Source organism: Eleutherodactylus coqui, chromosome 5, assembly GCF_035609145.1.
Source record: "Eleutherodactylus coqui strain aEleCoq1 chromosome 5, aEleCoq1.hap1, whole genome shotgun sequence".
Classification (NCBI taxonomy): Eukaryota; Metazoa; Chordata; class Amphibia; order Anura; family Eleutherodactylidae; genus Eleutherodactylus; species Eleutherodactylus coqui.
This window is the reverse complement of record NC_089841.1, coordinates 215,019,639-215,039,116: the sequence shown is the minus strand read 5'-3', so window position 1 is coordinate 215,039,116 and position 19,478 is coordinate 215,019,639. Positions and strand designations below refer to the sequence as shown.

Genomic DNA, 19,478 nt, shown 5'->3' with positions numbered 1-19,478 from the left:
GTCTTTCCTTGTACAAATGAGAATAGGGCTGATCCCTCTGCACTGTGACAGCCCTTCAGATATTTGTAGACAGCTATTAAGTCTCCGCTCAGCCTTCTTTTTTGCAAGGTAAATATTCTGAGATCCTTTAACCGTTCTTCATAGGACATGATTTGCAGACCGCTCACCATCTTGGTAACTCTTCTCTGAACTTGCTCCAGTTTGTCTGTCTTTTTTAAAGTGGGGTGCCCAGAACTGGACACAATATTCCAGATGAGGTCTGACTAAGGAAGAGTAGAGGGGATAATTACCGCACATGATCTAGACTCTATGCTTCTCTTAGCACATCCCAGAATTGTGTTTGCCTTTTAGGCTGCTGCATCACATTGCTGACTCATGTTAAGTCTATGACCTATTAGTATACCGAAGTCTCTATCACATGTGCTGCTTAGTCCAATTCCTCCCATTCTGTATGTGCTTTTTTCATTTTTCTTCCCCAGATGTGGGACTTTGCATTTCTCCTTGTTAAATACCATTCTGTTAGTCGCTGCCCACTGCTCAAGCCTTTCTAGATCTTTTTGAATACTCTCCCTCTTCCCTAGTGTTAGCTATCCCTCCTAGCTTTGTGTCGTCGGCAAATTTGATCAGTTTCCCATCATTTCCCTCCTCCAGATCATTTATAAAAATGTTGAACACTGAGCCTAGGACAGGGACTTGTGGTTCCCCACTTGATACATTCTTCCACTTGGATGTGCAGCCATTTATGACCTCTCTTTGACTACGATCACTCAGCCAGTTGTGAATCCACCTAACAGTTGCCTGGTTAATCCCATATTTGGTCATTTTTTCATTAAGTATGGATGAGATACTTTGTCAAATACTTTACTAAAGTCAAGATATACTATATCCATCGCATTTCCCTGATCAGCCCAGTCGGTGATTCTGTCATAAAAGGAAATTAGATTAGTCTGCCATGACTTGTTTGTTACAAACCCATGTTGGCTCTGGTTAATTACTCCATTTTCATCCAAGTACTTGCATACATGCTGTTTAATAATTTGTTCAAAGATCCAGAGACGTTTTAGTGATTTTACCCATATGAAGGTTTTACTACCCACTTTTTTTTTCTTCAGCTACCAAAATTTTTTAGGTAAAAAGCAAAAAAAAATATTATTTATATATATATATATATATATATATATATATATATATATATATATATATATATAATATATTTTAATTTTTTTTAAATTTCTTAATTTCTAGTTTATTTTAGCGTTAATATACTAATTTTAAAAATAAAGTACAGGAATGGCTTCCGTTTGTTTTGGACGTTTTGATACAGCTATAGGTCCAATGTCCACGGGCAGGTTTGATTTACGGGAGATCTGCAAATCAAGCTGTCCAAATAGATACATGGGCATCCGCAAATCAATTTAAGCATGCAGATTTGTTTTGCTGATCTGTTGGTCCGGAAAACAAATAACAGCATGTTCAATTTTTCTGCGGATCCCACAGGGTAGGCTTCCATTGAAGTCAATGGAAGCCGTCCGATCCGCGGCACACCTGCAGCTGACACTGCAGAAGTGCCGTGGATCCCGTGGGGAAGCAGGAGATTTTGGGGGAAAAAAATCCACGCATGTCCCGCGAGCCGTGAGGACCATGCACAGTACAGCGAACCCGAAAGTGGAGGGATCTGCGCGGATGCTGGGAATTCCACAGCCGGGTAAATGCAGGCAAATACGCTCACTGGCCACAGGCAGGGCGGGATTTCCTGCACGGAATCAAACTCGCCCGTGGACATGAGGCCATATACTCTCCTGTGTTCTGCATCTGTGCTCAGTCCACTTCGGTCTGTGTTTACAGCTGCAGTCCTGCTTGGTTAGAGGACGTCACAGGGGCTGCAGCCAATAACAGAGTTCCGCAATCGATCGCTGACCTGATATTACAACTTTGACAACACTTTTAAGTTATGATTGCTGTAACACAGAGGGAACGGATTTACTGGTTCTTAAAGGACAGCAGCTCAGACGGGAACTCCAGTTAGCCAGCTGAAGACTGATTTCTCGAACAACAGCTTGTAGCTGCAAAGCTGAATTGGGGTTTTCTATTAAAAAAAACAAAACTGAATATGCTGATTTAAACATATTGCAAAAATGCTTATCGCCTATTCTGTACATTTTAGAAAAAAAGTTTGAAGTGTGGTGACATTTCAAGGCTAAAATAAGTAACGTAACAGTAACTAACCGGTTTAACCTTTTCCAATCCAATTTGTATACTGGTTTTCCTAGGGGTCTTACTCTTTTTCTGTCGTTATACAATGGCCCTGACTAAAGCCACTACTGCATGAGGTGACACGTTGGATAGGCTCCGACAGCAGAGAGGCTGGCAATATACAGTAAGAGAACCCCGACGGACATCTTCCAACATCGCAGCTGTACAGCCTTAAATTATAATGTCTTCAGAGGTCAGTCAGTGGATTGGAAGGGGTTAAAAACAAAAGTGCCTGCTGATATGCACGCTGCTCCCTGCTTGCGTTCATTACATCGCCAATACTCATCCATTCTAGTGGGTGATCTTCGACTATAGTATTATAACGCCATCTAGTGGCCTTTTATAACATTATTGCAGTTTAGAAATTGGCTTTTTTTATTTAAGTAGCTTGTGGTCTGTATATACTTTCATGGTATACATCAAATTGACTTCAAAGTCTGGAATAATGACTACTTTATTTTCCATATGTCTTATACACACCAATAAAATATAAAGGGCTTTTAACATTACTATAAAAACTTATCCAGCAGCAGGACCTTTTATAAAATTAAAAAATAGGTAATACTCCCCTCCCCTCAGCTCCCCGAAGCACAGCTGAGCAGCTCATACAGCCCCGGCGCTAGCTTCTGGTTAAACAGTTGACTCTCCTGACATCAGCACTTAATTTAAAGATCGTCGTACAATTAGAATATTAATAGCAGAATAACCTGCTTAAAATGATACCATTGTTAGATCTATCTAGAGTAAAGCGGTCCGTGCCTCCAAATATGGACTATACACACATAAATGGACTCACCTGGTGCAAAGCGGGACCCCTCAAGAGCAAATTGCTAGATATATTAAGACATTGCCTCTATAGTAAAAATATTTAACGGAATGGCAATAATTCATTGAACTCATACTCCTCTAGTACCCGTCCCACCATATGAGCAGAAAGCAATCAAATAAATGCTAAAATGGAGTATTTCTTATCCAGTATTTCCCCCAAATTCTACTATGACATGTACAGGCTCCTAAAAATATGTACAGTTGCCAAAATTTAAGTGGGTGGGGGCACGGAGAGAGTCGGGTAAAATATTATACTGGCTTGGAGAGGAGGAAGCTGGGGAGGATGGGAAGGGAAGGGGTTATGGGAGGGGGAGAGTTGGATTAGAAGGCTTATTACAACCCATACATAAATTGGGCTGCAGATAGAAAAAATGGCTAATTGTATAGCACCAGAGCTTTATTTAGACCTACATAGTAGCAGAGTGTCTCCAGAGAGGGAGACAATGTCCATCCAGTTCAGTCTGTTTCCACCCCCAGCGTTGATCCAGAGGAAGGCAAAAAAAAACCCCAATGAGCAGAAGTCGATTTAAGCCATTGGGGGAAAAAATTCCTTCCCGAATCCTACAGGACAAGTTCCACCATTGTTTTGGGGTTTTGTTTTTACAGTATTCACTTTTCTTTAAAAACCACTTGAGAATTTTACGATTACCGTGATACCAAGTATATAATTGATTTTTAATTTTTCACTACTTTTAAAACCTGCTTTAAAAGCAAAGTAATCTGCATAATTGCGTGCTAAGACCCATAACACTTTTTATTTTATTTTTTAACCTTGAGAGGTTTTGTTTTTTGCAAGTTGTAGTTTTTACTGCTGCCCGTTTGAGGTACATATGACTTTTGGATTGCTCTCTTATTAGAGATAAGCGAGCGTACTCGCTAAGGCAAATTACTCGAGCAAGTAGTGCCTTTTTGTGAGTACCTGTCCGCTCATCTCTAAAGATTTGGGTGCCGGCGGGGGTGAGTTGCGGGAGTGAGCAGGGGGGGCGGGGTGAGAGGGAGAGCTCTCCCCTCCCCCGTTCCTCCCCGCTCTCACCTGCCGGCACCCGATTTCTTTAGAGACGAGCGGACAGGTACTCGCAAAAGGCAATACTCTCTAGAGTAATTTGCCTTAGCGAGTACGCTCGCTCATCTCTACTCTCTATTCTAATTTTTGGAAGGCGAACAAAAAAAATGGCATTTCTGGCATTACTTAAAAAAAATTTTTTTATGCCATTCACCATGCAAGATAAATGAAATATTTCATTGTTACAAACGCAGTAATTATGTGTTGCAATTTTTTTTATTTTTTTGTGTGGTATTTTTTAGTCATTTTAAAATGGGTTAAATTTAAACTCTATTGAACTTTTTCAACTTTTTTTTTAGCCCCTGAGGGAAATTTTGAAGATGCGGTTGTTTGATCACTAGGATAGTACACTGCATTACGTAAGTAGTGCGTTCTACGAAGACTGTGACAACAGGCTGTTAGCCTATTAGACCCCACCTCCCATAGAGTCTAAGTTACATTGCAAACATGGAGGCTTTTGTCAGGGTTCTGGCTGCCATGGCAACCCATTGGTACCTTGAGATCGCACTGCAGAGTGCCAATGGGTGAAGGTATTTTGAATATTTAAAAAAAAAAAAAATTTTCTACTACAGAAAAAAGTATACAATTGCGACGCGTTTCAGCGCCTTTTTCAAGCATTATAATCAGATAATAACAGACAAACCTTTATATATAGGTACATAAACTTACTCATTAGGTGGTCAGTCATAGTGTCCGAGACGCCGGGCTACTGCCGTGACCCCATCATCGCAGATTGGATAGGGGGGTAGGGTCAGGGTCGTTGCAAATGCAGTGCGAAAGACCCTGACCCCACCCCCCCCCATCCAAGCTGCGATGATGAGGTCATGGTAGTAGCCCGGCGTCCCGGACACAATGACTGACCACCTGCTTCCGGACTTCTTCCATTGACTGGGCACTATTTGCTGTGGATACGCAGTGCGTATGCCTGCTGCAGATTCTGCAGCAAATATCGGTTAGTGGAAGTCAGGAAGTCGTTCAAGAACTCTCACTTGATACCGACAGATTTGACCCCAACATGAGCCTGCGTAAACTCGAGCAAGCGGTAATGAATTTGTATGGAGGCGAATGACTGAAAAATCGCTCTTGATTGAATGGATACTTGAAAAGAATCTGTATAATAATGGTAAAAATCTAACAAAATGGACAAAATAGTAGCTGTCAAAGCAACTACAAGAGATGTGGTCATTAAGGCTGCTTCACACGGGCGGGTTGGATTCCGCATTTTATTTGTTTTTTAAACTTCTGCTTTTCCCGCCAAATGTCAATTGTGGGCGTAGGTCGGGCGGCTTGCACTGAATTCAATGGGAGCCGTCCGTGTGGAATCCGCAGGAAAATGGCGCATGCTGCGATTTATTTTATTTATTTATTTATTTTTTTCCCATTTGTGAGCGGAAACTGCATGAAGAATGATTTTGGCAATGCATGCTATGGGCGGTATTTGCTGCAATTCAAATCTGCCCGTGTGCGTTCACCCCAAGGCTGAAAATACCACGGTACTTAGGGCTTAATATTGCTGCACAGTTAATTTCCTTGTGTGTGGCATTACTTCTGCTGTGATTTTGAAAGCTCCTTAAAGAAATGATTCCAGACATTGACCAGTAGAGGTCCCCAAAGAACGTACTTTAACCATCACAATGCACTAGAAGGAGCTGTTTCCAGAACATGATATCACTTGATCAGGCAAGGTGTCCGTGTACACCTTATACGAGGTAGATGTGGCGGACTGCAGAACTAAATGATGATTTGGGGAAGTCGGACCATTCCTACAAATTGTCACGTTTGGATGCTTTCCCTTCTGTGTTGCACCGCTCGCTGTGCTCTTCTCAGGTCGGCTTGTGAATACGCCCGCTGATGGAGGTAAGCTAAGTCTTTATCTGGCTTGTCATTATAGAAGCGGCCATACGTCAAGGTCTTCTAGTTTAGTCGCACTCCTCTTGCTGCTTCTATTAAATCCACGTAAACACAATGAAGTAATGAAGATACATTGTTGTGTCACCGCTGTCCTTGTTCTTACTAACCCTTCTGCCTATGGCATCCCGTGAAATATCCAGTAGTTACTGTGATGTATCATTACATTCCAAGCCTAAGGAGAAAGCATTTGAAAGCGTCTGCTGTTTTAGTGTTTCCTCTACAGCGGCTGGTGGTCGTACACAACTTGGTGACCGTTGGGGGTTTGGGGATGTACAGTATTAAAATCTGCTTCTGGATTGAACTTTCTCATTAAAATGGCTGACATATTTACTGATTTACCCCCCCCCCCCCCCCCCACCCTCTGACTAAATAGAATCCTCATAGTTTATCAGACTTCTATTCCCATAAGGCTATAGGGCTACACGGCGAATGTGTCCACGTTGCGTGGCCAAAGATTACAGCATAGTTCTGTGATCTAGTCTAATAGAACTCTATGCAGGTTGCCTTGCGGCTCTCAATTACTGCGAGCCGCACATGACAAAGTCCAGCAAGGTTGAGGTTTGTTTTTTTTTAGCCATCTGCAGGTTACAACGACTTGTAAGTCGAAAAGTCAGCCGCATTGACTTCTACTAGATTAGGAGATCGCAGAGCGATGTGGTAGTCTTTGGCTACGGGACTTCTGTTGCAGATTCACTTAAGGGCATGTTCATCCATGGGCTGCCAAAAAACGTCTGCGGCATAAAGTGACTTCCGGCGTGAATTTTCTTGGCAGAGGTCATCTTTTGCCATGCAAAGGGTGTATTTTTCAGCTTTTCAGCCGGGCTCACACAAACGTATTTGCACTATGTATAACGCGCACGTAATACGCTAAACGTAAAAACACGACAATATGCAAGTACGCGGTCCCCCACACAGAGAAAGCATTGAGATTTTTTTTTTTTTAACACGGCGTATTACCATACGGTCATGTGAGCCCGGCCTCAGGGTGACTTTACACAGGTCGATGGAAAAATTAAAAGTTATGGCCGCTGAAAATGTTATTGTGTTTCTGAAAATATTCTGTTTTAGGCAGGCTGTCCACAGGCGTTGCGAAGTACTGCGGCAGATCTCCACCGCGGGAGCCGCCGCCAAATCTTCGCCGGTCAGCCCTATCTGATATAGGCTGGCGGTGGAGAATCAGGGCAATTTGCAATAATTCTCCGCTTGTGGACAGGGGCCGGCGCGACTCGCCAGCGGTTTACCGCTGGCGAATACACGTCCATGAACAGGGGGCGTTAAAAGTGGTACAGCAAAGAAAACACTTTAAGTTTGGTATTGCTGTAATCCTACAGGTCCGCAGCATAAACGTTTCATGGCATTCTTGCTGCGGAATGTGAACCTTAAAAACAAAAACTGGCCAAAGATGGCTGAATGGCATCTTTTTTTCCCCATTTCTTTCTACTTTTAAAAAAAGTTAGAAGTTTTTCGTACATTATATCGTACATTAAATAGTACCATTGAAAAAGATGACTTGTTTTGCATTAAACAAGCCTACAGAGAACTACATTGATAAGTAAGAGTTATGATCGTTTTGAAAATGGGGGAGAAAATATGAAAATGGGGGGGGGGGGTGAGTGGGAATGGCTGGTCTTAAGGGGTTAAGCATGGTCACCTGGACGTGGCGGAAAGGCGCACATTTTTTAAAAATCAAAATTATGTACTAACAACCTTGCAGTTTTGTATTTGTAAGTACATAGAACAGTTGGGCCCCCTGTCCACAACAGTAAATTCGCCGGCGAATCACGCAGGCTGAAGCTTTCCATAGCGTTGCTATAGAAAGCGCCGGCCCCTGTACATGAGCAGAGAATCATTGCAATTCTCCGCTCGCGGCGGGCAATTCGCAGCATGCTGTGAATTATTCTGATTCTCCACGGTCAGCCTATCTTTTAGATAGGGCTGACTGGCAGCTCCTACTCCCTGGCGGCGGCTCCTGTGGCGGAGATCTGCCGCGGGATTTCACAACGCCCGTGGACAGCGGCCTTATGCGTCTTCATTCAGATATTAAACGTGTTTGAGTGCTGTTGCTACGTGTTTCTGCTCGTACTGTATTGTTGTGCTGATGATTAGAGGCTCCTGCATACAGTTAGAATGAAGGAGATCACAGCTCTGCCTGTGGACTGTATAATAATGATTAGTTGTCTAGGTGAATATAGAATGCAGAAGTCTATGGCAGTGTCCTCCCAGCAGGCAGAAATGGTACTGCTTGTAGCTGGTCTGGTGATGTTGTACTGATATCTCATTGGATTGTTATCAGGCACCATCTCTATGCTTTGCTAAGTATCAGGCAGGAGGCTGCACTGCATGGAAGTGAGTACAATAAACATAAGACACATCCAGGTGAGAGGGTACAGTGATGGAAAAATGTTTTTGCTTTAGTAGCCCTTTAAGATCATAATGTGTTGCATGCATCTTTATTCCTTTTAACCCTACATTTGCCCAAGTTGATCCCTTTTGACTGCTCTCACGTTATGCTGGAGCTCCTAAAACACGAGCAGTGATTCGTTTTCTTCTACTCTCTCCTCTGCCACATGCACCTTATTTCTCACCTTGCCTTCACTTTAGGGAACCGTTTTGAGCACAAGCCTGGCTGTGTACTCAGCGCCTCGCTTGTACCTAAACCTTTAGCTGTACAAATATTTAATGTACAAGGCTGGATTGGAAATATTTAATCTCTTCTATGTGGTGGATAGAAGTAACTTTTTGTTTATTCTCTTAATTAGAGAGAGTTTGATGCTATGGAGAAAAAAAGACTTCATCTGCACGAATTATGTAACGGCCTTCTGAGCAAGGCAAGACAAGCCTGCAACCTTGGGCAAAATGATGCATTTCGAACTGTAAGTATCCGTTTTTTGCTGACTAGTTAGTAGATGTGTCCCATGAAGAATATTCCTTGTAGTTTAAGTTCAGCCCATAATTTTAATATTGTATTTACACTTGTTTTTTTGTGACAACCCCCTTTAATAGGATTCTGTCACCAGATTGATGAAGTTTGACTGAGCTCTGATCTAAAGAAGCGGGCGGCGTTGGCCTCCTCCCACCCATAGAGTGACAGCTCGCTTCCTATACATAAAAGGGGAGAGAGCTGTCAATTTACGTCATTCCGATTGGGAGAAGGCAGCATGGCCCGCCTCCATGACTCATCGATGAGTCAAAATGTATCAATCTGGTGACAGAATCCCCAGGATATAGCTTACTCATTGTATAGTAAAAAGCTATTGCAATTTCTAATATACCATATTTTACAAATCCTCACCATTTTTTTTTTTTTTTTTAAAAGCTCTCTGCTGGCTATCAGTGAATGGAAATGTTTATCTCTAGAGGATTGAGGCTTGTTTTGGTAATGCGCTACTTACACAGTTAGGGCTAATGCCCACAGACGGATTTCTGCCGCGTGAAAGCCACGGCGTTATCCCGCAGCAAATAGGTTCTATTGAACCTACTGTAGTGGCTCAGGGTTCACGTTGCGGAATTCTACTGCCGAATTCCGCGGCATCTAATTGCCGTGGAAAAACATGCGTCCGGCTTCCATTGTAGTCAATGGAAGCGGTTCGTCACACACTACTTCCGCTGTGAGCACAGTGGAAGTATCGCGTGATTACGTGTGAACGCCGGTCGCGTCATGCGCTGCAGTGGACATGCTCGCCGGACGGGACCGTGTGGCAAATCCGGAGAGGTGAGTATGGGGTCTTTGGGGGGCACAGTGTCGGACTCCGCTGCGATATTCCATTGGTTAGAAATTGGAGCTCTGAAGCAGTGTAACCTGTTACATATGGGTATGAGCGGGACTTTGTCAAAGCATAGTCACACATAGAGGGTGAAGATCTGTCCTGACCAAGTTTCTCTTAACAAAACACCCATCTTTTCGTTAGTTTTGTTGATTTCTTGCTTCTGGGTAGCAAAAGTAACTTCAGGCCTTTCGTGTAAGTAAATGTAATCCTGATAGAATCTGGTGTTGAGAACTCTTCATCTTGGGAAGCTCCTTGAACAAGTCTTCAGTTTTTTTATGTTTGCAGAATAACTTGATGGTAAGAATACAGTTCATATATTTTTTAAATTGTTTTGTTCATTTGTAACTTAAAGCGTACCTAACTTTTCAGGCAACTTATGGTTCTTTACCAGCCTGTGTGTCTCCTCAGTCATATATTTTTTTTTTCACCTCTGAAAATAGTTTGAAGTGCAGCCCCTCTGCAGTCCACTCCTTGTTGTTAGGCATTCAGCTTCGCTAGTAACTGGGATGTTTTCTTAGTCCCTCCCCCACATCTTTCTTCACAGGCACAGCTTTCCTGCACTCGCACTACTCTCAGATCTGCTTACCCAATTTCTGCGCCTCCTGATTTTACCGAACCTACCGTATTTTCCGGCGTATAAGAAGACTTTTTAACCCAGGAAAATCTTCTCCAAAGTCGTGGGTCGTCTTATACGCCGGGAATACGCAGTAGAAAAAAGAATCAATACTTCCCTTCTGCGGCGCTGCTGCAGGCTGTCTCTCCCTCCTCCACGTCGACAGAGCATTGCTTTCTGGATACGGGGCTTGAATGCCCCGCCTCCAGAAAGCTAATGCTCTTATTGGCTAACTCAGCGCGGCGTCAGCTAATGAAAGCTGGTGCTGGGTTAACCAATCGCAGCCATTCAATGACATCCGCTGTGATATTCGGCTGGCGGGGTCCGTCACGGCCGTGGGCATGAGCCCTTAAGCATTACGGTATCTGATTTTTACACTTTAGTTCTTCCACTATTTTACTATATATACTTTTGTTTATTTAATGATTTCACTCCTCTAAGCTTGTGGATTTGAATAAAGGTACGTTAAGGCAGCAGTGTGCAGTCCTAAGCTCTCGCTCATGACCTGAAGGTTGCAGGTTCAATCCCTGCGTGGTTCAGGCAGTCGGCTCAAGGTTGACTCAGTTTTCCATCTTTCTGAGGTTGGTAAAATGAGTACCCAGCTTGGTGGGGGGTAATAAATAAATTACCTGAAAAAGCTGCAGAATAAGCTGGCGCTATACAAATATAAAGTCCCTTTTTCCCTCCGACATCATGACAGCATACACCTGAAGGTTGCTCACCTGCTGACCTGATGGGACAGGAAGACAGGCATAAAAAGCACCTCCCCTCCACCAAACACCAGTGCTTTTCCTGTCCCTCCAGGACAGCAGCGACAGAGCTTCAGCGATGCTGTCCCATGCCAGAGGTTCCAGAACTTGCCGGTGAGCGGCAGCATCTCTTCTGGCCGCCCCGGTTGCCCCAGTGGGAAGTACCTCATCTGGGAGCTAACCGGGGACTGCGTGGGCCAGGGTCCAAGGACGGGCTTTCCGGCACCACCGCGGCCGTCATCTCTAAGATATCATCTTCTGGCAACCCCGGTTGCCCCAGTGGGGAGTACCTCATCTGGGTGCGAACCGGGGACTGCATGGGCCTGGCTCCAAGGATGGACTTTCCGGCACCACCGCGGCCGTCAACCAGGCGGCGGCCGCCATCTTTGGGTCCTGGCTGTAGCGGGTGGAACACAGGGAGTGTGACGCCAGACGCTCCGCAAGAGGGTGTGGCATCGAAGGAGCACACAAAGGGGGCGTGGCTTGGCACCAGATTCAAAAGTTAAAGCCCCCTGCACCTGGAGAAGTCGGCTGGTGTTTTTTCTTTTCACGCTGTGAATCGATTCTAAGGACAGGAATGGATCCCACAAGCACAGGGTGTCGGCCAAGAGAGGACCCAGAGAATCTCCAAGCTGTAAGTGGTCCTGTGGGCCAACCTACAGACACCTGCACTACACTTCCCTTACTAACAGAGCTCTCCCTTTGTCATGTACGACAGGGATACTCAAAAACCTAGGGAGGCTAGGAGGAGAAGTAAAAAGCGTCCAGTATGCTAGCAAAACTTGACGACTCCTATTCTAAAACATTATGCGCTTCCTGCTCAGCGAAAATTCTGCAGGAAGGAAAATCTTCCCCCATGTCTGAAATCCAGTCCGTGAAGAAACACAGTCCTACCTTTTGGACCTCCAACCAGGGCCCTTAGGGGCCACAAGAAGGTCTGCTCCGGCAGTGTTAGAGTCCGACTCTGACATGGCGGAAGAATTCGATCTTTAAGATCTTGGGGAAGTGTCGCAGGGGGACAAAAAATATCTCTTTTTCGAAAAAACACTAACAGGGAAACCTTGCACTGTGCAGGACGTCATGTTGCTAGTCAGCTTCCACAACGTAAATCTACATTCCCTGTAAACGCCACACTTAAACAATTGATCCTTAATGATTGGAATTGTGTAGATCAAACTCTGTTAATTTCTAAAAGAATTTTAGGAGCGTCCTTTATTTGCGGACAATGAAGTGGCTATCCTTGAGGAGACGCCAAATGTTGACACAGCTATCTCTATGGTGTCTAAAAGAACTGGGCTACCATCTGAGGATACGTCCCACTTAAAGGACTCTATGAACAACAAAATAGACATGACCGTGCGTAAGGCTTGGTCCACGTCCAGTTTCATTATAAAGCTAATATTGCGGCCACCTTGGTGGTTCGCTCTATGGCAGTTTGACTGGGTCAGCTTCTATGGTCCGCTTCGGAGCCCGTGTGACAGCCCTATCCAACACGGCCAGGGGTAAAGTAGTGGTCAGGAGACCTAATCTCCAAAAACAGGTTGTGTACCCTACCCTTTCGGGGCGGCTAGTCGTCAGACCCCGCAAAAAGCGCCTTCATTCCATGTTCCTCGTCTACAACGTACGTGGGGAAAGGAAAGACCGGAGGAAGGGGTAAGGCTCTTACCGTTGTCCCTCAACCTGCATCTTCATGCCCGGTGAGCAGAAGATTAGTTCATTTGTGCACTAGTTGGAGAAACATAGCTACTGACTGTGCCTACCACGCGCTGGGAAACTATCCTAAGGACAGGAATCGATCCCACAAGCTCAGGCCTGGGGTACAAGATTGAGCTATAATCCCGCCCTCCAAATAGGTTCATTTTAACCTCGGGGGACTGTGTGGGCTTGGGTCCAAGCACAGGCTTCCGGTTCCACCGCGACCGTCATCCAGGCACCAACCCTAGAGCAGGCTCTACTTAAGGGTGAACAGATCATTCTGGATATCGGTGCAGTTATCCCCATCCCTAAGACGGAATGGGGGGAAAGGGTTTTACTCCCCTCTCTTTCTGGTTCTAAACCAGATCGCTCCCACCGATGGAGACTGTCAGAACCGCAACCCCCCTGATTGGTAGGGATAACGTTATGGCTACGATTGACGCAAAGGATGAGTATTATCATATCCCCAATTATGTCAACTCGCAAAAAGTTCCTAAATTTGCGCTGAGAATGGCGCCTTCCCTTTGGAAGCTCCTCTGCTCCACGGAACTTTTCCAAAGGGATGATTGAAATGGTAGCCTTTCTGCACAATCGCGGGATTATCATCAACCCCATCTGGAAGGGAGCATAGCTCAGTGGATGGTTCCCTGCTGGTGGCAGATTCCCCCACTATTCTGAGGTCACACTCAGGGTCTGAGCTGGATCATTAATGATCTGAAATCCAACATGGATTCGGACACTGGGAAAAAAATTCTTGGGAGTCATTTTGGATTTTCGTCTCCAGTGTTCGTCTCTTCCTCCTCTAAGGAAAAAGCTCATTCTAGAGAATGTTCTGCTCCAAATAAAAAATCTACAGTTTCAATAAGAGGCGATGCGGATCCTGGGGCTAATGACTTCATGCATTGGAGTGGTTCCCTGGGCCCAGTTCCACAGCTGTGATCTCCAGACACTTATCCTCCAGAATGGGTACAAGTCAGTCCTCACTTGACAGGACAATCCCTATTTCCACTAGGGCTAGATCCTCACTCCGCTGGCGGTTGTCCTCAGACAACCTTTCAATGGGGACCCTGCAATAACGGATGCCAACGCCAAAGGGAGAGGGGTCACCTTTGGAGGTGGTCATATACAGGGTACATAGGACCCTCATGAGAGATCCAGGTTATCTAACGTTAGAGAACGTAATGAGGTTTGGGAAACCCGACGTAGCCTGCAAACCGTTTAGGGATGAAGCATGTGAGGATTTTTTCCGATAACATGATGGCAGTGCCACTCATTCGCCACCAGGGTACCACCAGGAATCCTCTACTTCAGCATTTGGCGGGAAGGTTCCTTCAATGGGCAGAACTCACAACTAAGTCACTGTTAGCCTTCCATATAAAAGGAACCGAGAATTCAGCCGCAGGCTTTCTAAGCAGGAAGAGAGTGGGGACTCCATCCCGAAGTGTTTAACCTACTCGGGACAAATAGGGGGTACCCGAAATAGTTTTGTTTGAGTGAAGCGCAAATACCAAGTGCTGTCTTCTCTTTTCCCGAGACTCGGAGAAACAAGCCTTAGGCACGGGCGCCCCCTCTCACCCCTGGGTTTGGGACTTAGCTTACGCTTTTTCCCCATTACCCCTGATTCCGCTCCTGCGGCCAAGGCTGTCAGTAACTTTTAGGAGCGCCTTATTGGCCCAAAAGACCTTGGTTTCATCTCCTGAGATCTGTCAGTGGGAGAGCCTCTCCATCTTCCGCCAAGACTGGACCTATTGCTGCAAGGTCCTCTCCTCTACCCGGAGGTTCACAAGTTCAGGCTTACGGCCTGGATCTTGAGCGGGTAAAAGTCTTAGAAAAGGGTCTATCATCTAATGGGGTTTCCACTATTGGTGAAAGCCTTATGCCCTCGACAGAAAAGATTTATTCCAAAATCAGGAAAAAATTCTTAGACTGGATGGGTCAGGACATCCAATCAGACATTCGTAAAAATTTTAAATTTTGTCCAGGCAGGCCCGGATAAAGGGTTGAGTCCAAATTCCCTCAAAGCCCAAGTAGTGGCTTTGAGGGCATTCTTTGATCTCGCGCTTGCTAAGCACAAGAGGATCAGGAAATTTCCTAGAAGGGCGAGTAGACTGCATCCATTTATAAGTGTTACGGCGCCCCCACTGGGATCTGACTATAGTCCTTCAGGTCTTCTGCGATTTCCCCCCTTTGAACCTATTAGAAACCTATCCATCGCCTTGCTGACGTACAAGGTAGCCCACCTTGTGGCAGTTATGTCAGCTATGTGCGTGGGTGAAATCCAGGCCCTTTCGCAAAGGGCCGCATATATGACTATGCACCCCGATGAGATCGTATTCTCCTTAGACCCTTCACTCCAACCCAAAGTCTTGTCAGACTTCTACGGAGGCCAGCCAATAGTCATTCCTGTCTAAATTTTAAAATGAAAAGGAGCAGAGGCTCCATAATCTTGACGTTAAAAGAGCTGCATTAGCGTACCTTGAGGCAACGGAAAGTTGCAGAAAGACTGACAAACGTTTGTTCAATTTCAGGGGCAGGCCAAAGGGAAGGACGCTTCTAGAGATTCAATAGCCAGGTGGCTCAGAAGGGCCATCAAGGAGGCTTACAAGGCCAAGGGCATTCCTCCCCCAGAAGGTTTGAAAGCCCACTTCACTCAGGCAGTGGCATTTTCCTGGGCAGAAAGAGCGCACGCCTCAATCGAACAGATTTGTAACGCAGCCACGTGGACTTCTAGTCATACGTTTATTAAACATTACAGGCTGGAGATTAGAATCTAGTGAGGATGCAACCTTCGGGAGGAAGGTGCTTCAAGCAGTAATCCCTCCCTAAAAAAGCCCATGCCAGTTATTTGGTATTCCTCCAGCGTATGCTGTCATGATGTCGGAGGGAAAACGGGAATTTTTCTTACCGATTAATTCCCTTTCTTGAAGGCATCATGACAGCATACGGGCTTCCCCCCCCCCCCCCCCCCCCCCTACCGACACGGTTACCCTTGTTTGTTTAACACATGAAGTAATGTGTATGCTTATGATTTCTTTGCCTAAGGTGTGTGGTGCCAATAAAACACACCTTCTGGTTAAGTATTCTGTCACTGTGGTTATTTGGAACGCACTGGTGTTTGGTGGAGGGGAGGTGCCTTTTATGTTCTGCCTCTTCCTGTCCCATCAGGTCAGCAGGTGAGCAACCTCCAGGTGTATGCTGTCATGATGCCTTCAAGAAAGGGAATTATCGGTAAGAAAAATTCCCATTTTCATATATTTAACTTAAATGGGCTACATCTCGGAGCCGAGAGCTAACTCAGTTTTCATTGTCCTTTCCTTTTCTTCCATGACGAAATGATTAAGAAATACTTATTTTGAAGGCAGAAAGGTTTTCACTGTTGAGCTGTGTTGTTAGACCTGTTGGATGAGGGAAATAGAGGACATTACCCCGTTTTTGCTTTTTGGCCCTGGAAATAGAAGAGCATGTTAAAATGTATTGGTGAATAAACCCCTAAATAAATGTTATGTTCCGTGTTCATGTAAAGTTCTTAGACTGGCGGGACACGAACGAGTCTGATTCTGTATTTGGGAGGCCCGCAGCGGCATCCGGCTGTGACCCCTGACCGGTGACCCCGCGTACCTGTCATTTCTGTACTGGGGATGACTGCGGCTGTTCACCGTCGGTCATGCACAGTACAGATTTTTTTTACTTTAAATATTTTCCCTCACTTGCGATGGACGATGACGCAGGTACCTGCAGCCTATCCACAATGTCAATTGCGGGTTGGGTGGTTTCCATTGACTTCAATGGAGGCTATTTATGCGGATTTCAGACAGAAATAGAACATACTGCGATTTTTAAATCCGCTTGCAGAAATCGCAATTGCCATCCGCTAATCTGAGTGGATATGCGAAAGTTCTATCTTTTCAATAGGCGCAGAATACCACGCTTATCGTCCGCGTGGGTGACGGTCACAGATTCTGCAATTGATTACCCAGGATTGCTAGGACACCTAGCTACAGGGAACTGCCCTCTGTACCTCCTTGTGTTCTTGTTCTGCATCAGTTTCAGAGGTCTAATACCCATGGTCATAACATCACTGATCACATCCCAGTAAAGTCTTGTGTGGCGCAGAGTGTTAAGGCAGCAGAAATGCAGTTCTAAGCTCTCGCTCACGGCCTGAAGGTTGCAAATTCAATCTGCATGATTAAGTTAGCCGGCTTAAGGGTTAACTCAAGCTTCCATCCTTCCGAGGTCGATAGGAGTACCCAACTTGGTAGGGGGTAATAAATAAATTACTTGAAAGCGCTGCTGAGTAAGTTGAGGTTATACAAATAAGATTCCCTTTTTTTCCCCCTTTTAATATGTCATAACCTTCTCAGATGAGAATCCCCCTTTTAATGCCTTGCTACTGCATTTACACTAATGTGTAAGTGGACCTCCTGATTCTCCCTCACTGGTAGAGGGATGAAAGAAAGGTTGGGTATGCTAGGTTTCAGCATGCCCAATCCTTTTTTTTGAAGGGAGATAATCTGCCAGTAAGGAGTCTGACAGCCGCCTAGGGGCCTCTTACACAGAACGATTATCGTTCTGATGCCTTCACTATTTCAATAACAAACAAAAATGTGTTTGGTTAACGTTAGTTTGCATCACGCAGGCATAACAATCAAACGCCTATGTAAACAGGCAGTCATTCATTTCTGAACGATTGTCTGTTTACTGTGAATGGAGGCGGTTGGAACGATTTGTGGCCCGGTTGGTCTCCACTAAGCGATGACTGCTCCTGTGTAATGGCAGAGGAGTGAATATTGCTGGGACGCCTGTCAGGTACCTCTGTTCCTGACAATCGTGTTGTGTAAATGGCCCTTACTCCCATCTCACTAATGACAATCATCGGATTGTGTATGGAGGGGTTAGGAGGAATAGCTGGCAGCTATCTGAAGTGTATTGCCAGCCTAAAGGGGTCATTCAGGCATCGCCCACCAGGATATATCGGGGTCGGAACGAAAGCGCTACTCCAATCTCCGTATAGCTCGTATTTGCAAGCACAATTCTCATTGAAATCAATTGGAACTGTGTCTGCAATTACCAGCACAGCTAGCATTGATCTCAATGAGGACTGCGCCTGCAGTTCCGAGCATCAGCCACTAGACACTGGTCGGAGCAGCATTTCCGCTCTGACCCCGGTGTATCCCTGCGGGCACTGCCTTGATAAGCCCTTTTAAGTGTCTGTTACCAGTTTTCGCACTTGCATTTGATGTTTTCTGCTAAACACATGTTCTTTGTTTACATTTTTGCTAAGGAGTCTATAGGCATGTCATCCAGTCCAGAGCACCATTGTGGCGTGTACAGAGATTTGGGACTATAGGACTTATGTGTTAGGACTATAGTCCTCTAATATGTGTTGGGCCAGATGCACGCCATGTTTTTGCTATATAGCAGGGGTTGCAGTCATCTCTTGTCCCCTATCAACCTGTGAACAGCGCCAAAGACAGGGATATTACTTTTTGGTGGACTGTTCTTTAAGACGAGCGCTACACAGTCATATGAATTAATGTACAAGTTGGGTAAAATCACAAAGTAACTGAATTTGTTCTCCGCGGGGAAGAGAGAATTTCAGAAGACTTTCAAGTGACAAGGTTGCATGTCATTCTTGATCCATAAAGAAAAAAAGTCTGGAGTTCATACTCATTGTTACCACCATGTATCCCTAGCTTTAAGCTGGTTTCACATGGCTGCTACACACAGATCCCCAGTGGTTCTACTGAGCCGCTTGGTTGGAGGTTACCCCCGAGATCTGAGGGGATCTCCGTTTCAGTAGAGCTCTGGGGTCGGTCTTGGTGCATACTAATAACATACTAAGTGGCGTGAGTGTGAGAAGAACTTCCTCTAACGTTTCCTGGGTGTTCTTGTTTCCTTTCTTCTGCAGGCTTTCAGATTGGAAACTTTGGCTAATTTGCTGTCTATCCAATCAAATAATGATGACTGTAAGGTACTTGTAATGCCGGCTGTACATGTTGTGTTTGCTGCATTGCCACTGAGCCATTTAAAAGTGTACTGAATCATTGCATGGGAAAGGACACGTAGTCCTGACCAATTACAACATTACATTAGGTGGACTTTGGATTGACTCATTTCTACATGCAATCACTTTTCCAGAAGTTCTCTATCCTTTTTATGTCCTAATTTGTTTTAGGTTCATATTTGAAACTTATGTTAAAGCAAAAAAGTAAATAAATTGTCTTAACCCTTTCCAGTCCAATTTGTATCCTGGTTTTACTCTTTTTCTGCTGTTATACAACGGCGCAATATGCTGGCTAAAGCCAGTACTGCATGAGGTGACACGTTGGATAGGCTTTGACAACAGAGAGGCTGGCAATATACAGTAAGAGAACCCCGACGGACATCTTCGAACATCGGAGCTGTGCAGCCTTAAATCATAATGTCTTCTGACGTCAGACATTGGATTGGAAAGGGTTAAGCCACTATAAGGAAAAACACTGCTTGGGCGACATCCAGACATAGCTGATTTTTTTTCTCTCTCTCGAATTCATACCGAATCCATGTCAAAAATCTTTATTAGTCGAAGTCAGATTTTGGCGCACAGTTCCCTTTTTATG

The 19,478-nt window shown here is 45.0% G+C and overlaps 1 protein-coding gene across 2 annotated transcripts in view; it reads left to right on the top strand.

Annotated features, from left to right (window-relative positions):
• Positions 1-19,478, top strand: part of SMC5 (structural maintenance of chromosomes 5) — a 96,286-nt gene that overhangs the window by 56,377 nt on the left and 20,431 nt on the right. The window contains exons 18-19 of one of the 2 annotated variants that reach the window (XM_066604184.1): positions 8,815-8,928; positions 18,788-18,850. In XM_066604184.1, coding sequence (XP_066460281.1) covers positions 8,815-8,928; positions 18,788-18,850 — 177 coding nt within the window. The remainder of the gene's footprint in view (positions 1-8,814; positions 8,929-18,787; positions 18,851-19,478) is intronic. The other variant, XM_066604185.1, reaches the window with a different exon arrangement.